Source organism: Pleurodeles waltl, chromosome 7, assembly GCF_031143425.1.
Source record: "Pleurodeles waltl isolate 20211129_DDA chromosome 7, aPleWal1.hap1.20221129, whole genome shotgun sequence".
NCBI lineage: Eukaryota > Metazoa > Chordata > Amphibia > Caudata > Salamandridae > Pleurodeles > Pleurodeles waltl.
This window is the reverse complement of record NC_090446.1, coordinates 7,229,502-7,251,755: the sequence shown is the minus strand read 5'-3', so window position 1 is coordinate 7,251,755 and position 22,254 is coordinate 7,229,502. Positions and strand designations below refer to the sequence as shown.

General features: G+C 52.8%; 1 protein-coding gene across 2 annotated transcripts in view; it reads left to right on the top strand.

Moving 5' to 3' along the window:
* The first annotated feature begins 1,859 nt into the window (after positions 1-1,859).
* Positions 1,860-22,254, top strand: part of LOC138303531 (zinc finger protein OZF-like) — a 45,241-nt gene continuing 24,846 nt past the window's right edge. Inside the window, exons 1-3 of one of the 2 annotated variants that reach the window (XM_069242745.1) lie at positions 1,860-2,037; positions 14,473-14,580; positions 15,267-15,374. In XM_069242745.1, the coding sequence (XP_069098846.1) occupies positions 14,493-14,580; positions 15,267-15,374 (196 nt within the window). In that variant the 5' untranslated portion in view covers positions 1,860-2,037; positions 14,473-14,492. Of the gene's footprint in view, positions 2,080-14,472; positions 14,581-15,266; positions 15,375-22,254 lie in introns of both variants that reach the window. The other variant, XM_069242744.1, reaches the window with a different exon arrangement.

The window sequence follows — 22,254 nt, the reverse complement described above, 5'->3', positions numbered from 1 at the left end:
TGCACGATCAATTCTTTCTGACCGGCCATTTCTGCGGGCCACAAACAAGTCAATAATTTGCCGGTCGGTGAATAGCCTTGGGTGAATAAACTACTCAAAGGAGTTAGATTGTCGAGACCTCCAGAACTCAGATATTCTGGCTTATAGGATGTCAATTAGACACTCAACCTCATCTCTTTGTGGCACGATAATCAGTTTCTGTCCAGAAAAAAAATCTCTGCAAAATTGTCAATGCTGTTGTGCCCGATTTCCTGCAAAGGGGCTTCAGATGTACGGGCCTTAGATATTTCGGCAAGGGTTTTCACTCCAGAAGGGGTTACGTTTACCATTTCCAGGAGAATTAAACCGAGCACAAAGTCAGTATTGTATCCCAGTTTTGACTCATATCTTAAACTATGTGTGGTAAAATGCCTTAAAGCGTTTGAGGAAATGACGGAGAAATCTAGACCTCTGGTAAAGAGACAGTTACTGATTACTATCAGGAAGCCATTTAGGGCTGTTGCACCTCCTACTATAGCCAGGTGGGTAAGATGGATGATGATGGAGGCAGGAACAGATGTGCACCTCTTTGGGGCTCATTCTCCCAGAAGGGAGATGGCTTCAAAGGCCATACAGGTAGGTGGTAGATTGGAGGACACTATGAACAAGGAGGATTGGTCATCTGGATCGTCTTCAAGAGGTTCTACTTTAAACCTAAACTTGAAGCCACATTGTTGGTGGCGAGTAAGCTTTGAACTTGCATAATCCTCGCTTCCAGTCCTGATATAGAATGAAAAATGTCCTAGCGTACGTAAAAGAAAGTTTCAGTTCTATTAAGGACACTTTTGGGAGACGATTACAAGGGTGACTGAGATCGTTTGAACTTAACTTCCTACAGTGAAGGAGAGGAAGGATGCTCCCGTCTGACATTTATGGACATTCGGATGGACACTGGACTAGTTTACTGGTTATTATGGTTACGATCATGGCATCATGGTAGCTGGAGTTTGTAGAACGTTTTATTTGTTAAAAATTGAACTTGCTGTACTATTAAAGTGAAGAAAGTAATGCCTAATCCTCGCCGTGTCCTTAAGAGTTGAAAGTTTCCTTCACAATAGCTAGGAAATGTTTTAGTCTGAGGGCCTCCGCCGCGCAGACCCACCCGGCGGCTCCGGGGCAGGATGTTGGAGTCTGAGGGGCTCCGCCCCGCGCAGACCCACCCGGCGGCTCCGGGGCAGGATGTTGGAGTCTGAGGGGCTCCGCCCCGCACGGACTCACCCGGCGGCTCCGGGGAGGACGTTGGAGTCTGAGGGGCTCCGCCCCGCACGGACTCACCCGGCGGCTCCGGGGAGGATGTTAGAGTCTGAGGGGCTCCGCCGCGCACAGGCTCACCCGGCGGCTCCGGGGAGGATGTTGGAGTCTGAGGGCCTCCGCCGCGCAGACCCACCCTGCGGCTCCGGGGAGGATGTTGGAGTCTGAGGGGCTCCGCTCCGCACAGGCTCACCCGGCGGCTCCGGGGAGGATGTTAGAGTCTGAGGGGCTCCGCCCCGCACAGGCTCACCCGGCGGCTCCGGGGAGGATGTTGGAGTCTGAGGGCCTCCGCCGCGCACAGGCTCACCCGGCGGGTCACCTCCTCACCGTCCGCCATGTGATTTCACCAGAGACTGACACCCGTCAGCCAGGACCCGGCAGTGACGCCAGCAGCGCACTCTTGCTAACATGCCCCGGAAGTGATAGGGAGGGGGCGGGGCCAAGCTAGAGCTCCACCCTCGATAACGACAACAACGAGCGGCAAAGATTGAGGAAGGACTTTAAGAAGCGCTTGCGGGAGGTAGTGACACAGGTTAGGACGCATGCGTCATACACAGATAATGATAGAGGCCTGCGCACTGCAGAGACACTACTCACTAGTGTGCCGTGCGCATGCGCAGGGCGATGGCCGCCTTGCAGCCTGCGGGTTGTTTACACGGCGTGGGGTCCGGTGATCCGTGATCCGTCCTCTGTCGCTGCCACAAGAGAAGACACGCCGAGGGCTTGTGGAGGAGCGGCCCGGCCGAGGTGAGCCGGACACAGGGACGTCAGCGAGGGCTGCATGCGCAGGTGAGCGAGTCTGGAGCCGCTGCAGACCCCGCGCGGCGCACCCGGGGTACGTGGGAGAGCAGCAGCCTGGAGGGGACAGGTGTTCACCCCACGAGGCACTGCGAGAGGTGTGACGTGCACCCCATGCTGAGGATGGCATGGGACCCCCCAGACACCCCCTCCTCGGACTACACCAGACACCCCCTCCTCCCCCTGGGGCAGCCCCCCTCCTGAGGGCGCCCAGACCCTCCCTCCTCCTCCTGAGAGAACCCAAGACACTCCCTCCTCCTCCTGAGAGAACCCAAGACACCCCCTCCTCCTCCTGAGAGAACCCAAGACACCCTCTCCTCCTCCTGAGACCACCACAGACACCCCCTCTCCTCCTGAGACTACCATAGACACCCCCTCCTGAGACCACCACAGACACCCCCTCTCCTCCTGAGACTACCACAGACACCCCCTCCTCCTGAGAGAACCCAAGACACCCCCTCCTCCTCCTGAGACCACCACAGACACCCCCTCTCCTCCTGAGACTACCACAGACACCCCCTCCTCCTGAGAGAACCCAAGACACCCCCTCCTCCTCCTGAGAGAACCCAAGACACCCTCTCCTCCTCCTGAGACCACCACAGACACCCCCTCTCCTCCTGAGACTACCATAGACACCCCCTCCTGAGACCACCACAGACACCCCCTCCTCCCCCTGGGGCAGCCCCCCTCCTGAGGGCGCCCAGACCCTCCCTCCTCCTCCTGAGAGAACCCAAGACACCCTCTCCTCCTCCTGAGAGAACCCAAGACACCCTCTCCTCCTCCTGAGACCACCACAGACACCCCCTCTCCTCCTGAGACTACCATAGACACCCCCTCCTGAGACCACCACAGACACCCCCTCCTCCTCCTGAGAGAACCCAAGACACCCCCTGCTCCTCCTGAGAGAACCCAAGACACCCTCTCCTCCTCCTGAGACTACCACAGACACCCCCTCCTCCTCCTGAGACTACCACAGACACCCCCCCTCCTCCTGAGAGAACCCAAGACACCCCCTCCTCCTCCTGAGACCACCACAGACACCCCCTCTCCTCCTGAGACTACCATAGACACCCCCTCCTGAGACCACCACAGACACCCCCTCCTCCCCCTGGGGCAGCCCCCCTCCTGAGGGCGCCCAGACCCTCCCTCCTCCTCCTGAGAGAACCCAAGACACCCCCTCCTCCTCCTGAGAGAACCCAAGACACCCTCTCCTCCTCCTGAGACCACCACAGACACCCCCTCTCCTCCTGAGACTACCATAGACACCCCCTCCTGAGACCACCACAGACACCCCCTCCTCCTCCTGAGAGAACCCAAGACACCCCCTGCTCCTCCTGAGACCACCATAGACACCCCCTCCTCCTCCTGAGACTACCATAGACACCCCCTCCTCCTCCTGAGACTACCACAGACACCCCCCCTCCTCCTGAGACTACCACAGACACCCCCCCTCCTCCTGAGAGAACCCAAGACACCCCCCCTCCTCCTGAGAGAACCCAAGACACCCCCTCCTCCTCCTGAGAGAACCCAAGACACCCTCTCCTCCTCCTGAGACCACCACAGACACCCCCTCTCCTCCTGAGACTACCATAGACACCCCCTCCTGAGACCACCACAGACACCCCCTCCTCCTCCTGAGAGAACCCAAGACACCCCCTGCTCCTCCTGAGACCACCATAGACACCCCCTGCTCCTCCTGAGACCACCATAGACACCCCCTCCTCCTCCTGAGACTACCATAGACACCCCCTCCTCCTCCTGAGACTACCATAGACACCCCCTCCTCCTCCTGAGACTACCACAGACACCCCCCTCCTCCTGAGACTACCACAGACACCCCCCCCTCCTCCTGAGACTACCACAGACACCCCCCCCTCCTCCTGAGACTACCACAGACACCCCCCCTCCTCCTGAGACTACCACAGACACCCCCCTCCTCCTCCTGAGACTACCACAGACACCCCCTCCTCCTCCTGAGACTACCACAGACACCCCCTCCTCCTCCTGAGACTACCACAGACACCCCCTCCTCCTCCTGAGACTACCACAGACACCCCCTCCTCCTCCTGAGACTACCACAGACACCCCCCTCCTCCTCCTGAGACCACCACAGACACCCCCTCCTCCTCCTGAGACTACCACAGACACCCCCTCCTCCTCCTGAGACCACCACAGACACCCCCTCCTCCTCCTGAGACCACCACAGACACCCCCTCCTCCTCCTGAGACTACCATAGACACCCCCTCCTCCTCCTGAGACCACCACAGACACCCCCTCCTCCTCCTGAGACCACCACAGACACCCCCCCCTCCTCCTGAGACTACCACAGACCCCCCCCTCCTCCTGAGACTACCACAGACCCCCCCCCTCCTCCTGAGACTACCACAGACCCCCCCCCTCCTCCTGAGACCACCACAGACACCCCCTCCTCCTCCTGAGACTACCACAGACACCCCCTCCTCCTCCTGAGACTACCACAGACACCCCCTCCTCCTCCTGAGACTACCACAGACACCCCCTCCTCCTCCTGAGACTACCACAGACACCCCCTCCTCCTCCTGAGACCACCACAGACACCCCCTCCTCCTCCTGAGACTACCACAGACACCCCCTCCTCCTCCTGAGACCACCACAGACACCCCCTCCTCCTCCTGAGACCACCACAGACACCCCCTCCTCCTTCTGAGACCACCACAGACACCCCCTCCTCCTCCTGAGACCACCACAGACACCCCCTCCTCCTCCTGAGACCACCACAGACACCCCCTCCTCCTCCTGAGACTACCACAGACACCCCCCCTCCTCCTGAGACTACCACAGACACCCCCTCCTCCTCCTGAGACTACCACAGACACCCCCTCCTCCTCCTGAGACTACCACAGACACCCCCTCCTCCTCCTGAGACTACCACAGACACCCCCTCCTCCTCCTGAGACTACCACAGACACCCCCTCCTCCTCCTGAGACTACCACAGACACCCCCTCCTCCTCCTGAGACCACCACAGACACCCCCTCCTCCTCCTGAGACTACCACAGACACCCCCTCCTCCTCCTGAGACTACCACAGACACCCCCTCCTCCTCCTGAGACCACCACAGACACCCCCTCCTCCTCCTGAGACCACCACAGACACCCCCTCCTCCTCCTGAGACCACCACAGACACCCCCTCCTCCTCCTGAGACCACCACAGACACCCCCTCCTCCTCCTGAGACTACCACAGACACCCCCTCCTCCTCCTGAGACTACCACAGACACCCCCTCCTCCTCCTGAGACTACCACAGACACCCCCTCCTCCTCCTGAGACTACCACAGACACCCCTCCTCCTCCTACCACAGACACCCCTCCTCCTCCTCCTGAGACTACCACAGACACCCCCTCCTCCTCCTGAGACTACCACAGACACCCCCTCTCCTCCTGAGACTACCACAGACACCCCCTCCTCCTCCTGAGACTACCACAGACACCCCCTCCTCCTCCTGAGACTACCACAGACACCCCCTCCTCCTCCTGAGACTACCACAGACACCCCTCCTCCTCCTACCACAGACACCCCCTCCTCCTCCTCCTGAGACTACCACAGACACCCCCTCCTCCTCCTGAGACTACCACAGACACCCCCTCTCCTCCTGAGACTACCACAGACCCCCCCTCTCCTCCTGAGACTACCACAGACACCCCCTCTCCTCCTGAGACTACCACAGACACCCCCTCCTCCTCCTGAGACTACCACAGACACCCCCTCCTCCTCCTGAGACTACCACAGACACCCCCTCCTCCTCCTGAGACTACCACAGACACCCCCTCCTCCTCCTGAGACTACCACAGACACCCCCTCTCCTCCTGAGACTACCACAGACACCCCCTCCTCCTCCTGAGACTACCACAGACACCCCTCCTCCTCCTGAGACTACCACAGACACCCCCTCGTCCTCCTGAGACTACCACAGACACCCCCTCGTCCTCCTGAGACTACCACAGACACCCCCTCGTCCTCCTGAGACTACCACAGACACCCCCTCGTCCTCCTGAGACTACCACAGACACCCCCTCCTCCTCCTGAGACTACCACAGACACCCCCTCCTCCTCCTGAGACTACCATAGACACCCCCTCCTCCTCCTGAGACCACCACAGACACCCCCTCCTGAGACCACCACAGACACCCCCTCCTCCCCCTGGGGCAGCCCCCCTCCTGAGGGCGCCCAGACCCTCCCTCCTCCTCCTGAGAGAACCCAAGACACCCCCTCCTCCTCCTGAGAGAACCCAAGACACCCCCTCCTCCTCCTGAGACTACCACAGACACCCCCTCCTCCTCCTGAGACTACCACAGACACCCCCTCCTCCTCCTGAGACTACCACAGACACCCCCTCCTCCTCCTGAGACTACCACAGACACCCCCTCCTCCTCCTGAGACTACCACAGACACCCCCTCTCCTCCTGAGACTACCACAGACACCCCCTCTCCTCCTGAGACTACCACAGACACCCCCTCTCCTCCTGAGACTACCACAGACACCCCCTCCTCCTCCTGAGACTACCACAGACACCCCCTCAGACTACCACAGACACCCCCTCCTCCTCAGACTACCACAGACACCCCCTCCTCCTCCTGAGACTACCACAGACACCCCCTCCTCCTCCTGAGACTACCACAGACACCCCTCCTCCTCCTGAGACTACCACAGACACCCCTCCTCCTCCTGAGACTACCACAGACACCCCTCCTCCTCCTGAGACTACCACAGACACCCCCTCCTCCTCCTGAGACTACCACAGACACCCCCTCCTCCTCCTGAGACTACCACAGACACCCCCACAGACACCCCCTCCTCCTCCTGAGACTACCACAGACACCCCCTCCTCCTCCTGAGACTACCACAGACACCCCCTCCTCCTCCTGAGAGAACCCAAGACACCCCCTCCTCCTCCTGAGACTACCATAGACACCCCCTCCTCCTCCTGAGACTACCATAGACACCCCCTCCTCCTCCTGAGACCACCACAGACACCCCCTCCTGAGACCACCACAGACACCCCCTCCTCCCCCTGGGGCAGCCCCCCTCCTGAGGGCGCCCAGACCCTCCCTCCTCCTCCTGAGAGAACCCAAGACACCCCCTCCTCCTCCTAAGACTACCACAGACACCCCCTCCTCCTCCTGAGACTACCACAGACAACCCCTCCTCCTCCCGAGACTACCACAGACACCCCCTCCTCCTCCTGAGACCACCACAGACACCCCCTCCTGAGACCACCACAGACACCCCCTCCTCCCCCTGGGGCAGCCCCCCTCCTGAGGGCGCCCAGACCCTCCCTCCTCCTCCTGAGAGAACCCAAGACACCCCCTCCTCCTCCTGAGACTACCACAGACACCCCCTCCTCCTCCTGAGACTACCACAGACACCCCCTCCTCCTCCTGAGACTACCACAGACACCCCCTCCTCCTCCTGAGACTACCACAGACACCCCCTCCTCCTCCTGAGACTACCACAGACACCCCCTCCTCCTCCTGAGACCACCACAGACACCCCCTCCTGAGACCACCACAGACACCCCCTCCTCCCCCTGGGGCAGCCCCCCTCCTGAGGGCGCCCAGACCCTCCCTCCTCCTCCTGAGAGAACCCAAGACACCCCCTCTTCCTCCTGAGACTACCACAGACACCCCCTCCTCCTCCTGAGACTACCCCAGACACCCCCTCCTCCTCCTGAGACTACCCCAGACACCCCCTCCTCCTCCTGAGACTACCCCAGACACCCCCTCCTCAGACTACCACAGACACCCCCTCCTCCTCCTCAGACTACCACAGACACCCCCTCCTCCTCCTCAGACTACCACAGACACCCCCTCCTCCTCCTGAGACTACCACAGACACCCCCTCCTCCTCCTGAGACTACCACAGACACCCCCTCCTCCTCCTGAGACCACCACAGACACCCCCTCCTGAGACCACCACAGACACCCCCTCCTCCCCCTGGGGCAGCCCCCCTCCTGAGGGCGCCCAGACCCTCCCTCCTCTTCCTGAGAGAACCCAAGACACCCCCTCCTCCTCCTGAGACTACCACAGACACCCCCCCTCCTCCTGAGACTACCACAGACACCCCCCCTCCTCCTGAGACTACCACAGACACCCCCCCTCCTCCTGAGACTACCACAGACACCCCCTCCTCCTCCTGAGACTACCACAGATACCCCCCCTCCTCCTCCTGAGACTACCACAGACACCCCCCCTCCTCCTGAGACTACCACAGACACCCCCCCTCCTCCTGAGACTACCACAGACACCCCCCCTCCTCCTGAGACTACCACAGACACCCCCCCCTCCTCCTGAGACTACCACAGACACCCCCCCCTCCTCCTGAGACTACCACAGACACCCCCCCCTCCTCCTGAGACTACCACAGACACCCCCCCCTCCTCCTGAGACTACCACAGACACCCCCCCCTCCTCCTGAGACTACCACAGACACCCCCCCCTCCTCCTGAGACTACCACAGACACCCCCTCCTCCTCCTGAGACTACCACAGACACCCCCTCCTCCTCCTGAGACTACCACAGACACCCCCTCCTCCTCCTGAGACTACCACAGACACCCCCTCCTCCTCCTGAGACTACCACAGACACCCCCTCCTCCTCCTGAGACTACCACAGACACCCCCCCCTCCTGAGACTACCACAGACACCCCCCTCCTCCTGAGACTACCACAGACACCCCCTCCTCCTCCTGAGACTACCACACACCCCCTCCTCCTCCTGAGACTACCACAGACACCCCCTCCTCCTCCTGAGACTACCACAGACACCCCCTCCTCCTCCTGAGACTACCACAGACACCCCCTCCTCCTCCTGAGACCACCACAGACACCCCCTCCTGAGACCACCACAGACACCCCCTCCTCCTGAGAGAACCCAAGACACCCCCTCCTCCTCCTGAGACTACCACAGACACCCCCTCCTCCTCCTGAGACTACCATAGACACCCCCTCCTGAGACCACCACAGACACCCCCTCCTCCTCCTGAGAGAACCCAAGACACCCCCTGCTCCTCCTGAGACTACCATAGACACCCCCTCCTCCTCCTGAGACTACCATAGACACCCCCTCCTCCTCCTGAGACCACCACAGACACCCCCTCCTGAGACCACCACAGACACCCCCTCCTCCTCCTGAGAGAACCCAAGACACCCCCTCCTCCTCCTGAGACCACCACAGACACCCCCCCTCATGAGAGCAGCACAGACTCCCACTTCTCCTCTCGAGTACCACAACCCCCCCTCCTGCCGAGGGCACCCCAGACACCCTCTCCTCCTCCTGAGGGCACCCCAGACACTCCTTCCTCCTCCTCAGGCCACTCTAAACACCCCCTCCTCCTGGGAGCGCTCTGTGCTGTGTTACTGAACAAGAGGCTGATCCCAGCAGCAGAGAGGGAAAGACTCTAGCATTAGCGGTGCTTGGTTACTTGGTGCCCTTAAGACTGCTCTCCCACCAGCATAGCAAGGGAGGCTCTAGCGCTAACAGCGCTTGGTTACTTGGTGTCCATATTACTGCGCTCCCACCAGCAGCGTGAGGAGGGCTCTGGACCAACCAGCACCTTGTGGCCTTTATGACTGCACCCCAACCAGCAGAGTGAAGAAGGCTGTAACATACCCACTGCTTGATTACTTGGTGGTCCTCATGGCTACTTTACCACCAGCAGGCTGAGGAAGGCTCTAGCATTTGGAGTGCTTGGTGCCCTTATGACTGGACTCCTACCAGCAGCGTGAGGAGGGCTCTGGACCAAGCAGCACTTTGTGGCCTTTTTGACTTCACTCCAACCAGCAGAGGGAGGAGGGCTCTGGCATTAGAAGTGCTTGGTTACTTGGTGGCTCTGGCTGCTCTTCCACCAGCATAGTGAAGAAGGCTGTAAATACCCATTGCTTGATTACTTGGTGGTCCTCGTGGGTTCTTTACCACCAGCAGGCTGAGGAAGGCTCTAGCATTCGGAGTGCTTGGTTACTTTTAGGCCCTAATGGCTGTTCTACCACAGGCAGGATGAGGAAGGCTGCTTTCTCCTTTCAAAGCAGCGCTTTGGTGGCTGAAAGTTTTGTCACTACTTGCAGTGGGAGCAGGAATGGACATGCACAGGAAAGAGGCAGACAGCTGGCAAGCCCCAGCCATTCATCATAAGAGAAAGAAAGAGAATTGCCTTTTGGGCTTTACACACAACATGCAATGCTTATTTCACAATTATGGTAACGTCTTTTTGTTTTTATTTGAAAAATAAACATTGTACATAATCCCTGTCCTTTTTCTCTGTTAATAAACAGGGGTTGCTAGTTCCAACCACAGCCATTGCCATTGTCTTATTTAAGGCCACCTAACCTGACCCAACCAGCTTTTTGTGTCATGCTTGACAGATGTATTCTGCAACCTCATCTCCTGAAACACAGACAGATTGGTACGGATGAAGTACTGAGCATGGTTTGATGGAAGGAGAGTTGTGGTGTATGCGTGCCCCTACAGTACCATACCACTAAGAGTGTGATGAATCACTCAACATTAAACACACACACGTCCTCTCCGCTCTTCCTTGTTTCTCTAAAGGGGGTCACTTGCTGAGGTGGGCATATCAGGGTGTGTATACAGTCCACAGTTAAGTATAGGAATTGCTCAGTTGGTGCCTTTAAAAACCTGCAGTTCACCATTACTAGTTAATGCTATGTGTGAGAGAAGTTCACCATTACTAGGTAATGCTATGTGTGAGAGAAGTTCACCATTACTGGGAAATGCTATGTGTGAGGGAAGTTCACCAGTACTAGGTAATTCTGAGTATGAGGGAAGTTCACCAACACAGTGGAATGCTATGTGTGAGGGAAGTTCACCAACACAACGGAATGCTATATGTGAGGGAGGCTCACCAACACAATAGAATGCTATGTGTGAGGGAAGTTCACCATTACTAGGTAATGTTATGTGAGATGGAAGTTCATCGTTACTAGGGAATGCTAGGTGTGAGGGAAGTTCATCAGTGCTAGGGAATGCTGTGTGTGAGGGAAGTTCACCAGTACTATGGAATATGTGTGAGGGAGGTTCAACAGTACTATGGAATGCTGTGTGTGAGGGAGGTTCACCAGTACAATGGAATTCTATGTGTGAGGAAAGTTTAACAATACTGTGGAATGCTAAGTGCGTGGGAAGTTCACCATTACTAGAAAATGCCACTGTGAGATAAGTTCACCATTACTAGGGAATGCTATGTGTGAGGGACGTTCACTATTATTAGGGAATGCTATGTGTGGTGGAAGATCACCAGTACTATGGAATGCCATTTGTGGGTGAAGTTCACCAGTACTATGCAGTGCTGTGTGTGACAGAAGTTTAGCAGTACTGGGGAATACTATGTGTGACAGAAGTTCAGCAGTACTATGCAGTGCTATGTGTGACAGAAGTTCAGCAGTACTATGCAGTGCTATGTGTGACAGAAGTTCAGCAGTACTAGGGAATGCTATGTGTGAGGGAAGTTAACCAATACTGTGGAATGCTATGTGTGAGGGAAGTTCACCGGTACTGTGGAATGCTATGTGTAAGGGAAGTTCACAGGTACATGGGAATGCTATGTGTGACTGATGTTCAACAGTACTATGCAATGCTATGTGTGAGGGAAGTTCGCCAATACTATGGAATGCTGTGTGTGAGGATAGTTCAACAGTGCTATGGAATGCTAGCTATGAGGGAAGTTCAACAGTGCTATGGAATGCTATGTGTGATGGAAGTTCAACAGTACTATGGAATGCCATGTATGAGGGAAGTTCAACAGTACTATGGAATGCTATGAGCGGGGGAAGTTCAACAGTGCTATGGAATGCTATGAGTGAGGGAAGTTCAACAGTACTATGGAATGCTATGTGTCAGGAAGTTCAACAGTGCAATGGAATGCTGTGTTGAGGGCAGTTCAGCAGTACTATGGAATGCTGTGTGTGAGGGAATTGTATGTAGAATTCCATCTACGAAATTCCTGAATGCTTTTGGCCGGGAAGTCTGAGAAATGCTAGCTGATACCGTAGTTATTGATGGGTAGCTCCATGTCCGAGAACATACATCATAGCCAAAGGACTATTTGTAGGTCTGGAAAATATGGAAAATGGATAACAGCATTATGGAAATTTCCAGTACGCAAGCACTAGATTGCAGAGTGGATCTTTGCACTCACTGACTCACTTCAAGTTTAGTGGTGCACTCCTGGGTCAAAGTAAGCAAGGCTAGTAGTTAAGGCCAAAGCAAAACGGAAATTCCCAACAAAATGACGTTGTTAAGGCTCTCCACTTCGTTGAAGTTCACACCCAATCACTACATTACCCCACTTTTGTTTTCAGGTTGAGCATAGCTTTTCGACTTGTAATCTAGTCTGTGGGCTTAAACCACGCTCATCACTTTCATTTGTTCGCGGGCCTGCCTTTCAGCCATGTACCTTAGAGTGGCGCACTATTTTTTTCTTTTGCCGCTCCTTGTTTTCAGGCCTCTTGCTGTGACTGCATTTTTCTATTTATTTTTTTGCAGATCAGAGCCTTTAAATGAGCACCAGTTACATTACATAAGAACACATGAATTTTTGGTATGCAAGGGGCGATTAAGTGATTTGCCCAGAATCACAGAATGTTGAGCCGGTGCCGATACTCGAACCGTGTTCCCCAGCTCTGAAGTCGGCAGCTCTCGCCCTTACGCCACATCCTCTCCCCTAGAGTTCTTTGTCTGGTGTGAATTGGGGTAGTCTGGTAAGTTCTTTTGGTCGTTCTCGGCGAGGGCGGTGGTTTGCTCTGCTTCTCACCGCTGAACCCTTGAGGAGAAGTGAGGAGTTGTCAGAAGTGACCATAGAGCATAACCTGTGGGCGAGGGGAACTTAAATCAGTACAAAGATATTTGGTGTACACAGTGTGCTGTCGCTCACTGCACTGGACGCACATGTACAGAATGTGGCAGGACAGAGGGGCCGACCTTGGACCTGGGGAACCAGGTTCAAATGTTGGCATTCGCTCCACATCCTGTGATTCTAGTCACATCACTAAAATCCCATGCTTAAAAAAAACAAAACCTCCAGTACCTTCAGTTGAGTTTGCGCTATATAAAACTGCAGAAAACAGAAACTGTCCGTCTACACGTATTCTGCCACACCTAGCCTTTCAATTGCTCATATTGACATTTCCTCTGTTTATGAGCTGAAGCAAAGGATTTATTTTGCTCTCTGTGATTGAACGGAGCCATGCGCATGATCTACAGGTATGTAAAATAAGAGTCAGTTTTATGTTTGATTTTATGTCTCTTGTGAAATTCTAAACCGTTAACGTTCTGGCTGCCTCCCTACATTGTGTATTATTTATCTCACTGCATTTTGAGGCTCCTATGTGTGTGTTTTCAATGCTGAAGGGCTGCACAAAATGTTGCACTTTTAACTAGTATTCTACCCCCAAACCTGCACATGTCCTGTTTTTCCTCCACACCCCACATCTTGTTTCTTCTCTCCCCTCCCACCCTGTCTGCTTTCTCCTGCTGAACTGACAGAAGGCAAAAAAAAAGTTCTATGAAGCAGGGATCGCTGGCCGCTTCATAACGCTTTTTTATTCACCCGTGCCATTTTCCCTCGTTCCCCACCCAATTGCTTGTTCTTTGCTGCCGTCGAGACCTCTCCTCTGCATGTTCCCATGTCCTTGTGACATCACATTGCAGGGCCTTTCACATGATTCTACTTCTGGTGCCGCTGGGAAGGGAGAAGCCTTTTACGTAAATTTTTGAATGCAATTTTATTTCTGTTTTCATTTAAAACAAATTATATGTCACCATAAGGCTCATTGTCGCACCCCCACTGCCTTCACAGCTCTCCTTCGATGTTTCTAAAATAAAAACTACCTATCCCTCTCTATCTTCCCTTTTATCTATTCCCTGCAGCTCTCATCCCTTTCTATTCACCATGCTACATAATTACGCTGCACAAATACACTCCACACCACACAATTCCTCCCCACAAAATTCCACAACTGACAATTGTAATACAACCCACAGAATTCCACTCCACACCATATGCACCCACTTCAAAACAAAACACATGGGTAAAAACATTGTCATTTACAACGCCAATGGCTCTAACTCTTGCAAATGTGAGACCTATTGCATTGCAAATGCTTGTTTTTTTTCTTTTCATTTTCCATTTCTCTCATGATTATGGCTCTCCTGCTCTTCCCACAATGTAACTATGTTTAATGTGTCACAGTACCTCTGGGCATCTACTTACCTTTTTCCTTCTCAGCTCTGGTTCATTGATCTTCTTGGTGTCTGGGGTCCCCGACTGGTATCCATGTGTTTGTGTGTGCTCATTCATTTAAATCATCTTTTGATATCTATGTTATTACAGGAGACAGGTTTGTCATTTTGATGATCTTGGTCATCAGTAAAGAAAAACAGACCTATGCCATGGCAGACGAGAACTCCAAGGATGTCCAAAATCTTCACTGCTCTCAGGGTAAGCCCTTGTTTCTTACTCAGAACCCCAGGGATGCAACAGTTACAGTGTCCCTCCATGGCTTTCGTTGTAATGAATTCTGCAGCTCACAAGGGTCATACACTTAGCATGTCTGCTGTGCAGGAAGGGAGCCTACCAGCTGCTGGCAGTGATAACCATCTTCTTTTCAGGGTTCTAAATTGATCCCGATTCAGATTTTGTCAGAATTGCTCCCACTTCTGTACCGCAAGCAATAAATTCCATTCTTAATATATGTAGAAGCATGATTGCCTCGCTCCTCACTTGTATTAGGAATAGAACAGCCATTATTTTCTTTGAAAAGGTATGCTAAGCCAAGCTTCAGCTGGGGATGCAGCCAACATCTCGTTGCAGTCTGAAATATGTTGCAGCTTGTGTTTCATGACCTCCATCCCTCACAGCGGAGTCTGAAGCCAGTTTTCTATATTGCGTCAAAGAAAAGGGGCAACTCAGTAATAATCCCTTGCGAGCTTCTGTATTGACTATCGTAAAGGTAACTGGCTAACAAGGGAATCATCAGAAAATAATGTTTTCAAAGATGAAGAATGAATTATTTGTTCAATTATTGGCAAATAGAATCAAACTGGTTATTTACATATAAGTAAATGAGATGTGACAGACACATGTCTAAGCCTCTGCATGTTACACTTTGATGTTTGTCATTACAGAAGAAACGTTCACTTCAACAATGATCTCCATCATCAAAGAAGAGGAAGAGACCTATCCTGTGTGTGAGCCAATGCCCAAGGAAATTGAAACCTCTCCCCAGTCAACGGGTAAGCCCTCGCTTTCACTCAGAGTAACTGAAATATGATGTCCTCCAAACACAGTCCTGGTGGGGGCCCAGATGGGACCATGAGGGACATCATTGGCTAAGACAGAACAGTGTAGTTTTCATGTCTGGAACAGGAGATCGCTTTGCCTGACCAAGGACAAAAACATCTTAGTGAGGAGTGGCCACTGCCTTTCTTGTCAGACTACGATGGCTCAGTGAGCTAAGTGTTCACCATTAACATCTTTGTGTGACTGGTACTTCACATGTAAATCGCAGCAAAGAGTACTTTTTCATACATCTGAGGTTAATAAAATAGGCAACAAAAGATTTCCAACTGCTGTAAAAAGCACAAATGAGGCTTTATGCACTTCACTTTCTAATACATTTTTTTCTAAAATTAATTTCCAGTGCCTTTCCCGCACCTCAAATCTCACATTTCGCTCCCTTCTCCCATGGCTGCATCTTCTGCCCCCTCCCTTTCTGACCTTACTTTGACACAGATCTTCTCTGCTTTGACCCACCCATACTCATGACGTCCTGCTTTCTCATCAGCCCACAGGCTTACAGTACTTAAATTACTAACCCTGCTCCCTCGGACATGCAGTCTCTCACTCTGATGCCCCAGTACTCTGCCCCTTATCCTAGCCCCCTCTCCAGGCAGCTCTGCCCATGGACCCCAGTCAGCTTCTTACCCCAGACCTCCAGCACTCAGCTTCCTCCACTGGATCAATTCCTCCTGCCAGCCGGTAAAATCACAGTTATGTGACTCCATTTGGCTACTTGACTCTTTAGGGATAGCAAAGCTGAGAATGGATTTTCAACTGCCACAATTTCATTGAAAAAAATATTTTATAATAATGCTCCTAAACTCCCCCGTCAATCCTGTGTCAAACTCACAAGAATGGATTGAAAGGTGCCTATTTGGCCAAAGGCGCACATATACTTTTTTTTTTTTACACATTTAAGCAATATTTTTAGTGTGTCCCTTCAGGTGGCATGTACATGGGTACTCATTGCACAAGTCATAGTAATTAAAAAATATATACATTTGTAAAGGAAAGTTTCAGTTCTATTAAGGACAGTAATGCAAGGATTATGCATTATCTTCTTTGTTTTATTTGTCCAGCAGCATACATAGGAAATATTAACTACATATCCCAAGAGCACTGGGGCAGAGTGAAACGTAGGCAGCCAAGAACCTTCATGCTTCCATTGACGAGTGCTTTCCACTTCCTGTTATCCCTCTTTCTTCGCACAACAGCCGCTGTGAACTCAAAAGTATTTTTTTACTTCATGTTCTGATCATGTCCTCACGTGAATCGAAAGAGAGCGAAATACCTGCATGAAGACGTAAGCAATATACATCTCCCCAAACGCTTTATTAAATCATTTAGGTATAAGCCTTTTAATAAACGGAATTCCTTACTTACGTTAGAAAGCTGAAGCACTGTATTGTTGGGTAACGGGCCAATGACTTTACTGTTTACATCCCTTTACTAGGGAGGAGCCAAGAAAAAGAACAATCCATGGTTAGGATCATGCTCGCCTCCATTTCCTTATCAGAATTCAAGCTTTCCTGTACAATAGCTAGGATTTTTAAAATTCTATGTCCGGATTAAACAAATTCAAAGATTATTCACACCTGAAGGTTCCACACACACCACAGGTTTGAAGTGAAACCTCTTAAAAGTGGAATCTGAAGACCAATCTGCTGCATCCAAAATGTCCTGTAGTCTCGCACCCAAAGAAAAAGCCTTCGAGGCCATGGCTGGCCTGGTTGAATGGGCACCAGACGTATTGACATCAGTACCCGCTTCCCTCCTAATACAGCAGAATCATCTGGCAGTGGTCAGGGATGGCAAGGCTCTTCAGATTGTGAAGATTTTGAGGTAGATTGTTTGGAGAATCCCAAAAAAGTTCCAGAAGAACTAGATAAAAGATTTGAAATTTGCAGACTGTGGTGGCCAGCACTATCTGCACCTTCTGTTCCGTTATGTGCGCCTTCCCCTTCCTTATCATCGCGAGCGGCGGGAAAGCATGTGCATTGAGCGGCAACCAGTCCTGCGGGAAACAATTAGTTGCTGTTGCCACTCCTGTCCAGCTGAAGTATTTATTCTGCTGATTATCCTTTTGGGATGCAAAGAGGTCTTTCGAAATTGGTCCCTAAATTTGTATGGTCTGTTGAAGACTTCTGGATCAAAATTCCATTTGCTCTAGTCTTAAATATGTCTAGAGTGCCAGCCCGCCATGCTATTCTAAGACTTAGGTAGATAGTTTGCATGTCATTGTTATCTGTTTTTGGCAACGTCTGATAGACCCATTGACCTGATTCCTCCCAGATGATTAATTTATTGGACCGCTGACATATTGTCCATCTTTAGCAATAAGCAGCACTTGGCCTTTTCCCTGGTACAATACTTGACCTCGAAAGAGCCTACCAGGTGCTCTGGTCAGTTGATGTGGAGTTTTAGTTTTTATTTTGACCAACACTCTCCTAAGACAATTTGCCACATCTTGCACCCCAGCCTGTTCTGCTAGCATCTGTTTCTGTAATCAAATCTAGGTCTGCTGAGAGGATGGTTCTGCTGTTCCGAATAGGTAAGACCCTTTCTCAGTCGTGTGACCTTTAGCCTCTGAAGAGTCTTTTAGTGAAGAGGACCGGGAATAAGATAGTTGGCAAGAGTAGTCCTCCCACTCTCAGTATTTGATGCAGGGTCATGACTCTGGTCTTACAGATTGTCATCGTTAACTCCTGTCGTATCAGAGCAACATTGAGGGCAGGCTGAGGGACCACTTGAACAAGTTGATGCCAAAACCCAGGAAGGTTTTCTGTTCAGCTGGTACCATTGCTGAACTTCTTTGCATTGTTCGCATTTATAATGAAAGCTGCCCTCCACACCTCAAAAACAACAACATGTTTGTGCTAGATGTGCCAAAAACTCTTCAGGCATTGTTCTATCAGTAGAATGTTCTCCACCTAGTCAGCCCTTTGGGTTGGGGCGCCTCCATCGCCAGTCTCATGACCTTGGTGAAGCACAAGGAAGAAACAACAGACTGAAGGGAAGCAACAGAACTCGTATACCTGTCCCTTCCAGAGGAATTGCAGAAATCTGTGATGTGGTTTTAAAATAGGAATAGAGAGAGGTTCGGTTTCTGATAGTCCAGTTGCACCATCTATTCGCCCAGTCTGAGGGCATCACTGAGAAGGTGATTGCCCTCCATTTTGAAGTGGCCGTAAACCAGCCAATGTTTTAGCTCTCTGAGGTTGGTCACATGCTGAACTGCTTTGTTTTTCTTCTTCACCCAGAAGAGATTGCGGACACAACCCTTGAGTTGGGCTCGTAGTTGCTTTAATAATGGTTCTTTTTCCATGTAACACCATTACCTCCTGGTCTAGCAGTCATGCTTGTGACTTGGAAATGGATAGAGAATGGGCTTTGCAATGTTGAATGAGGGACCCATAGAACTCTGTGGAGCCATTGTGCTGTCTGCAAGACCCAGGAACCCTTAGTTAGGGATTGCCAACTCTGCCCGGAGGTTGCCAACCTGGCCCCTACCTTTGTTAGCACAGAGTATAGTATAGTTTTTGGTGTTGAAAGACTCTTATTGAAGCCACTAGTTCCTCTGGCTCTGTCTCCACCACAAGAGGGAAAGAACCACCAGATCTATTGTGGCATTGGCAAATCCATCTCCTGGAATACTGTTGCTGATGGGAGCCTTGGTGCAGGAAGTGACTGGTCAAGCCCCCTGCTATGACCAGCCCCACCAAAAACCCTGAGAGCTAAGACTTTTTTTAATGGAGACCTGAACTTTGTCCAGGGATGTTATCCTGGAAACAAATACCTTAATAAAAGAGTCACCAAAAGAGCTACCCAGGGCTATTGCTTCAGCGTCCGAGGAGGCCAGGTCACCCGGCTTTGGATCCACCTTAGTTAGGAGAGATCTTCATCTTTCAGTTGAAACGGCACAGTTTGCATTACCCATGAAAATGGTTGCTTGTGCACCCAGACTGAAAGGCTGCCAAGTTGAAATTAAGGACCCTGACTTTCTGGCCTCTTCTGTAATGTCTGGAATGTTAGTAAGCAGACCCCCTGGGTCCATCATTATAAAGGTAGCAACAGCAGAGAACTCTTCAGCATCGTCAAAGAGTTCTCCAACCCCAGCGCCAGCGCCAACGCCGTCACGCCCTCACAGGATTTGTGCGAATCCCTCGCCACTTTCTTCCATCGCAAGATCAGCGACCTCCACGACAGCTTCGGACACCAGAACCAACCATACACCACTGAACCCGCTTCCCCGGACATCACCCTCAACAACTGGACCCACATCAACACGGAAGAAACCAAATCCATCATGAACTCTATCCACTCCGGCGCCCCTTCGGACCCCTGCCCGCACTTCATCTTTAACAAAGCCGACGACATCATCGCCCCACACCTCCAGACCGTCATCAACTCTTCTTTTTCTTCTGCTACCTTCCCCGAATGCTGGAAGCACGCTGAAGTCAACGCCCTACTAAAGAAACCTACGGCTGACCCAAGCGACCTGAAAAACTTCCGCCCCATCTCTCTTCTACCTTTCCCAGCCAAGGTAATAGAAAAGACCGTCAACAAACAGCTGACCACCTTCCTGGAAGACAACAACCTGCTCGACCCTTCACAAACCGGATTCCGAACCAACCACAGCACGGAAACCGCCCTCATCTCAGTCACAGACGACATCAGAACCCTGATGGACAACGGTGAAACAGTCGCCCTCATTCTCCTCGACCTCTCGGCTGCCTTTGACACCGTCTGTCACCGCACCCTAATCACCCGCCTACGCTCCACCGGGATCCAAGGCCAGGCCCTGGACTGGATCGCCTCCTTCCTCGCTAACCGCTCCCAAAGAGTTTACCTCCCTCCGTTTCGCTCAGAACCCACCAAGATCATCTGCGGCGTACCTCAAGGCTCATCGCTCAGCCCGACACTCTTCAATGTCTACATGAGCCCCCTCGCCGACATCGTACGCAAGCACGACATCATCATCACCTCCTACGCCGACGACACCCAACTTGTACTCTCCCTCACCAAGGACCCCGCCAGCGCCAAGACCAACCTACAACAGGGTATGAAGGACGTCGCAGATTGGATGAGGCTCAGCCGCCTAAAGCTGAACTCTGAAAAAACGGAAGTCCTCATCCTCGGCAACACCCCGTCCGCCTGGGACGACTCCTGGTGGCCCACGGCCCTCGGCACCGCACCGACCCCCGCAGACCACGCCCGCAACCTCGGCTTCATCTTGGACCCTCTTCTCACCATGACCAAGCAAGTCAACGCCGTGTCCTCCGCCTGCTTCCTCACTCTCCGCATGCTCCGCAAGATCTTCCGCTGGATCCCCGCCGACACCAGAAAAACCGTGACCCACGCCCTTGTCACGAGTCGCCTGGACTACGGCAATACCCTCTACGCCGGGACCACCGCCAAACTCCAAATCCGCCTGCAACGCATCCAAAACGCCTCGGCCCGCCTCATCCTCGACGTACCCCGCAACAGCCACATCTCCGCACACCTGAGACACCTGCATTGGCTCCCAGTCAGCAAAAGGATCACCTTCCGTCTTCTCACCCACGCACACAAAGCCCTCCACAACAAGGGACCGGAATACCTCAACAGACGCCTCAGCTTCTACGTCCCCACCCGCCCCCTCCGCTCCGCTGGCCTCGCACTTGTTGCCGTCCCTCGCACCCGCCGCTCCACGGCGGGTGGGAGATCTTTCTCCTTCCTGGCGGCCAAGACCTGGAACTCCCTCCCCACCAGCCTCAGGACCACCCAGGACCACTCCGCTTTCCGGAGACTCCTAAAGACTTGGCTGTTCGAGCAGCGATAACCCCCCCTTTCCCCCCTAGCGCCTTGAGACCCGCACGGGTGAGTAGCGCGCTTTATAAATGTTAATGATTTGATTTGATTTGATCCAAGATCCAGGAGCACAAATAGTAAAACAACTTGTGGTGCTTGTAATCAATACGCTTCCTTCAGGAGGAGTGTAACTCACTTGTGCACGTGGAAAGGGCAGCATCCCAAATGGGGAGAAGGACATTGCGGCCTCAAGTACCACAGGCTGAACCTGGGCTGTGTCCTTAAAAGTAAGTATATGGACAGGCGGCACCTCAATATAGACCTCCACTCAGAGGGTGTTCCCCCCTAGGCTCTTCGGGGATCAAACACAGATTGTTCACAGGTAAATTGTTTACTGCAAGGTGGTAATAGGGCAGAGTGCAAGCAACGCAATCCGTTAATCTGCAACACTCCCTCGAAATGAGGAGAGTAGTCTAGTTGGCTCTCTTTCAAGAGGTTTTGCACTCTGCCACACCTGCAGCACTCTGATGACTTTCCGTGGTCCGAGGTGCATCGCAGAGCCCAGAACAGACTGTGTGTTCACTGCCCTTGGTGTTGGGAATGTTGTCTCTCACTCGCTAAGCTCGCCCTTCACAGGCGGCAATTGTACAGATCACACATTGCTGGGAAGGGGACCAGATTATCCTACCATTATAAAATTTCTGTGAACAAGTTCATAGGCATCGCTGTTTGCTGTTTAGCAAACCAGAAGTTAGCAGCACATGGGCTTAGTTCAAAGGCAGACTTCTTGCTTTTTTACTCTTTGTCCCACATGTAGAGGCGCTCCTGTGCTTATGCCCATTCTGGTCCAAGAATATGAAGGGGTTCACGAGCCAAACAGCAAGCTACCCCAACCTGGGTGTGAAGGTTGGAGCCGAGAGCTGGCAGTTCTAAGCAGTGTCCTTCTCCACTGTGTGTGTTCACCTCACCTCCTTGACTCGTGCAGTCCAAACGCAGACATTCTCAGCCTTCATTCTAAACTTAGTGAAGTTATTATCTCATGAA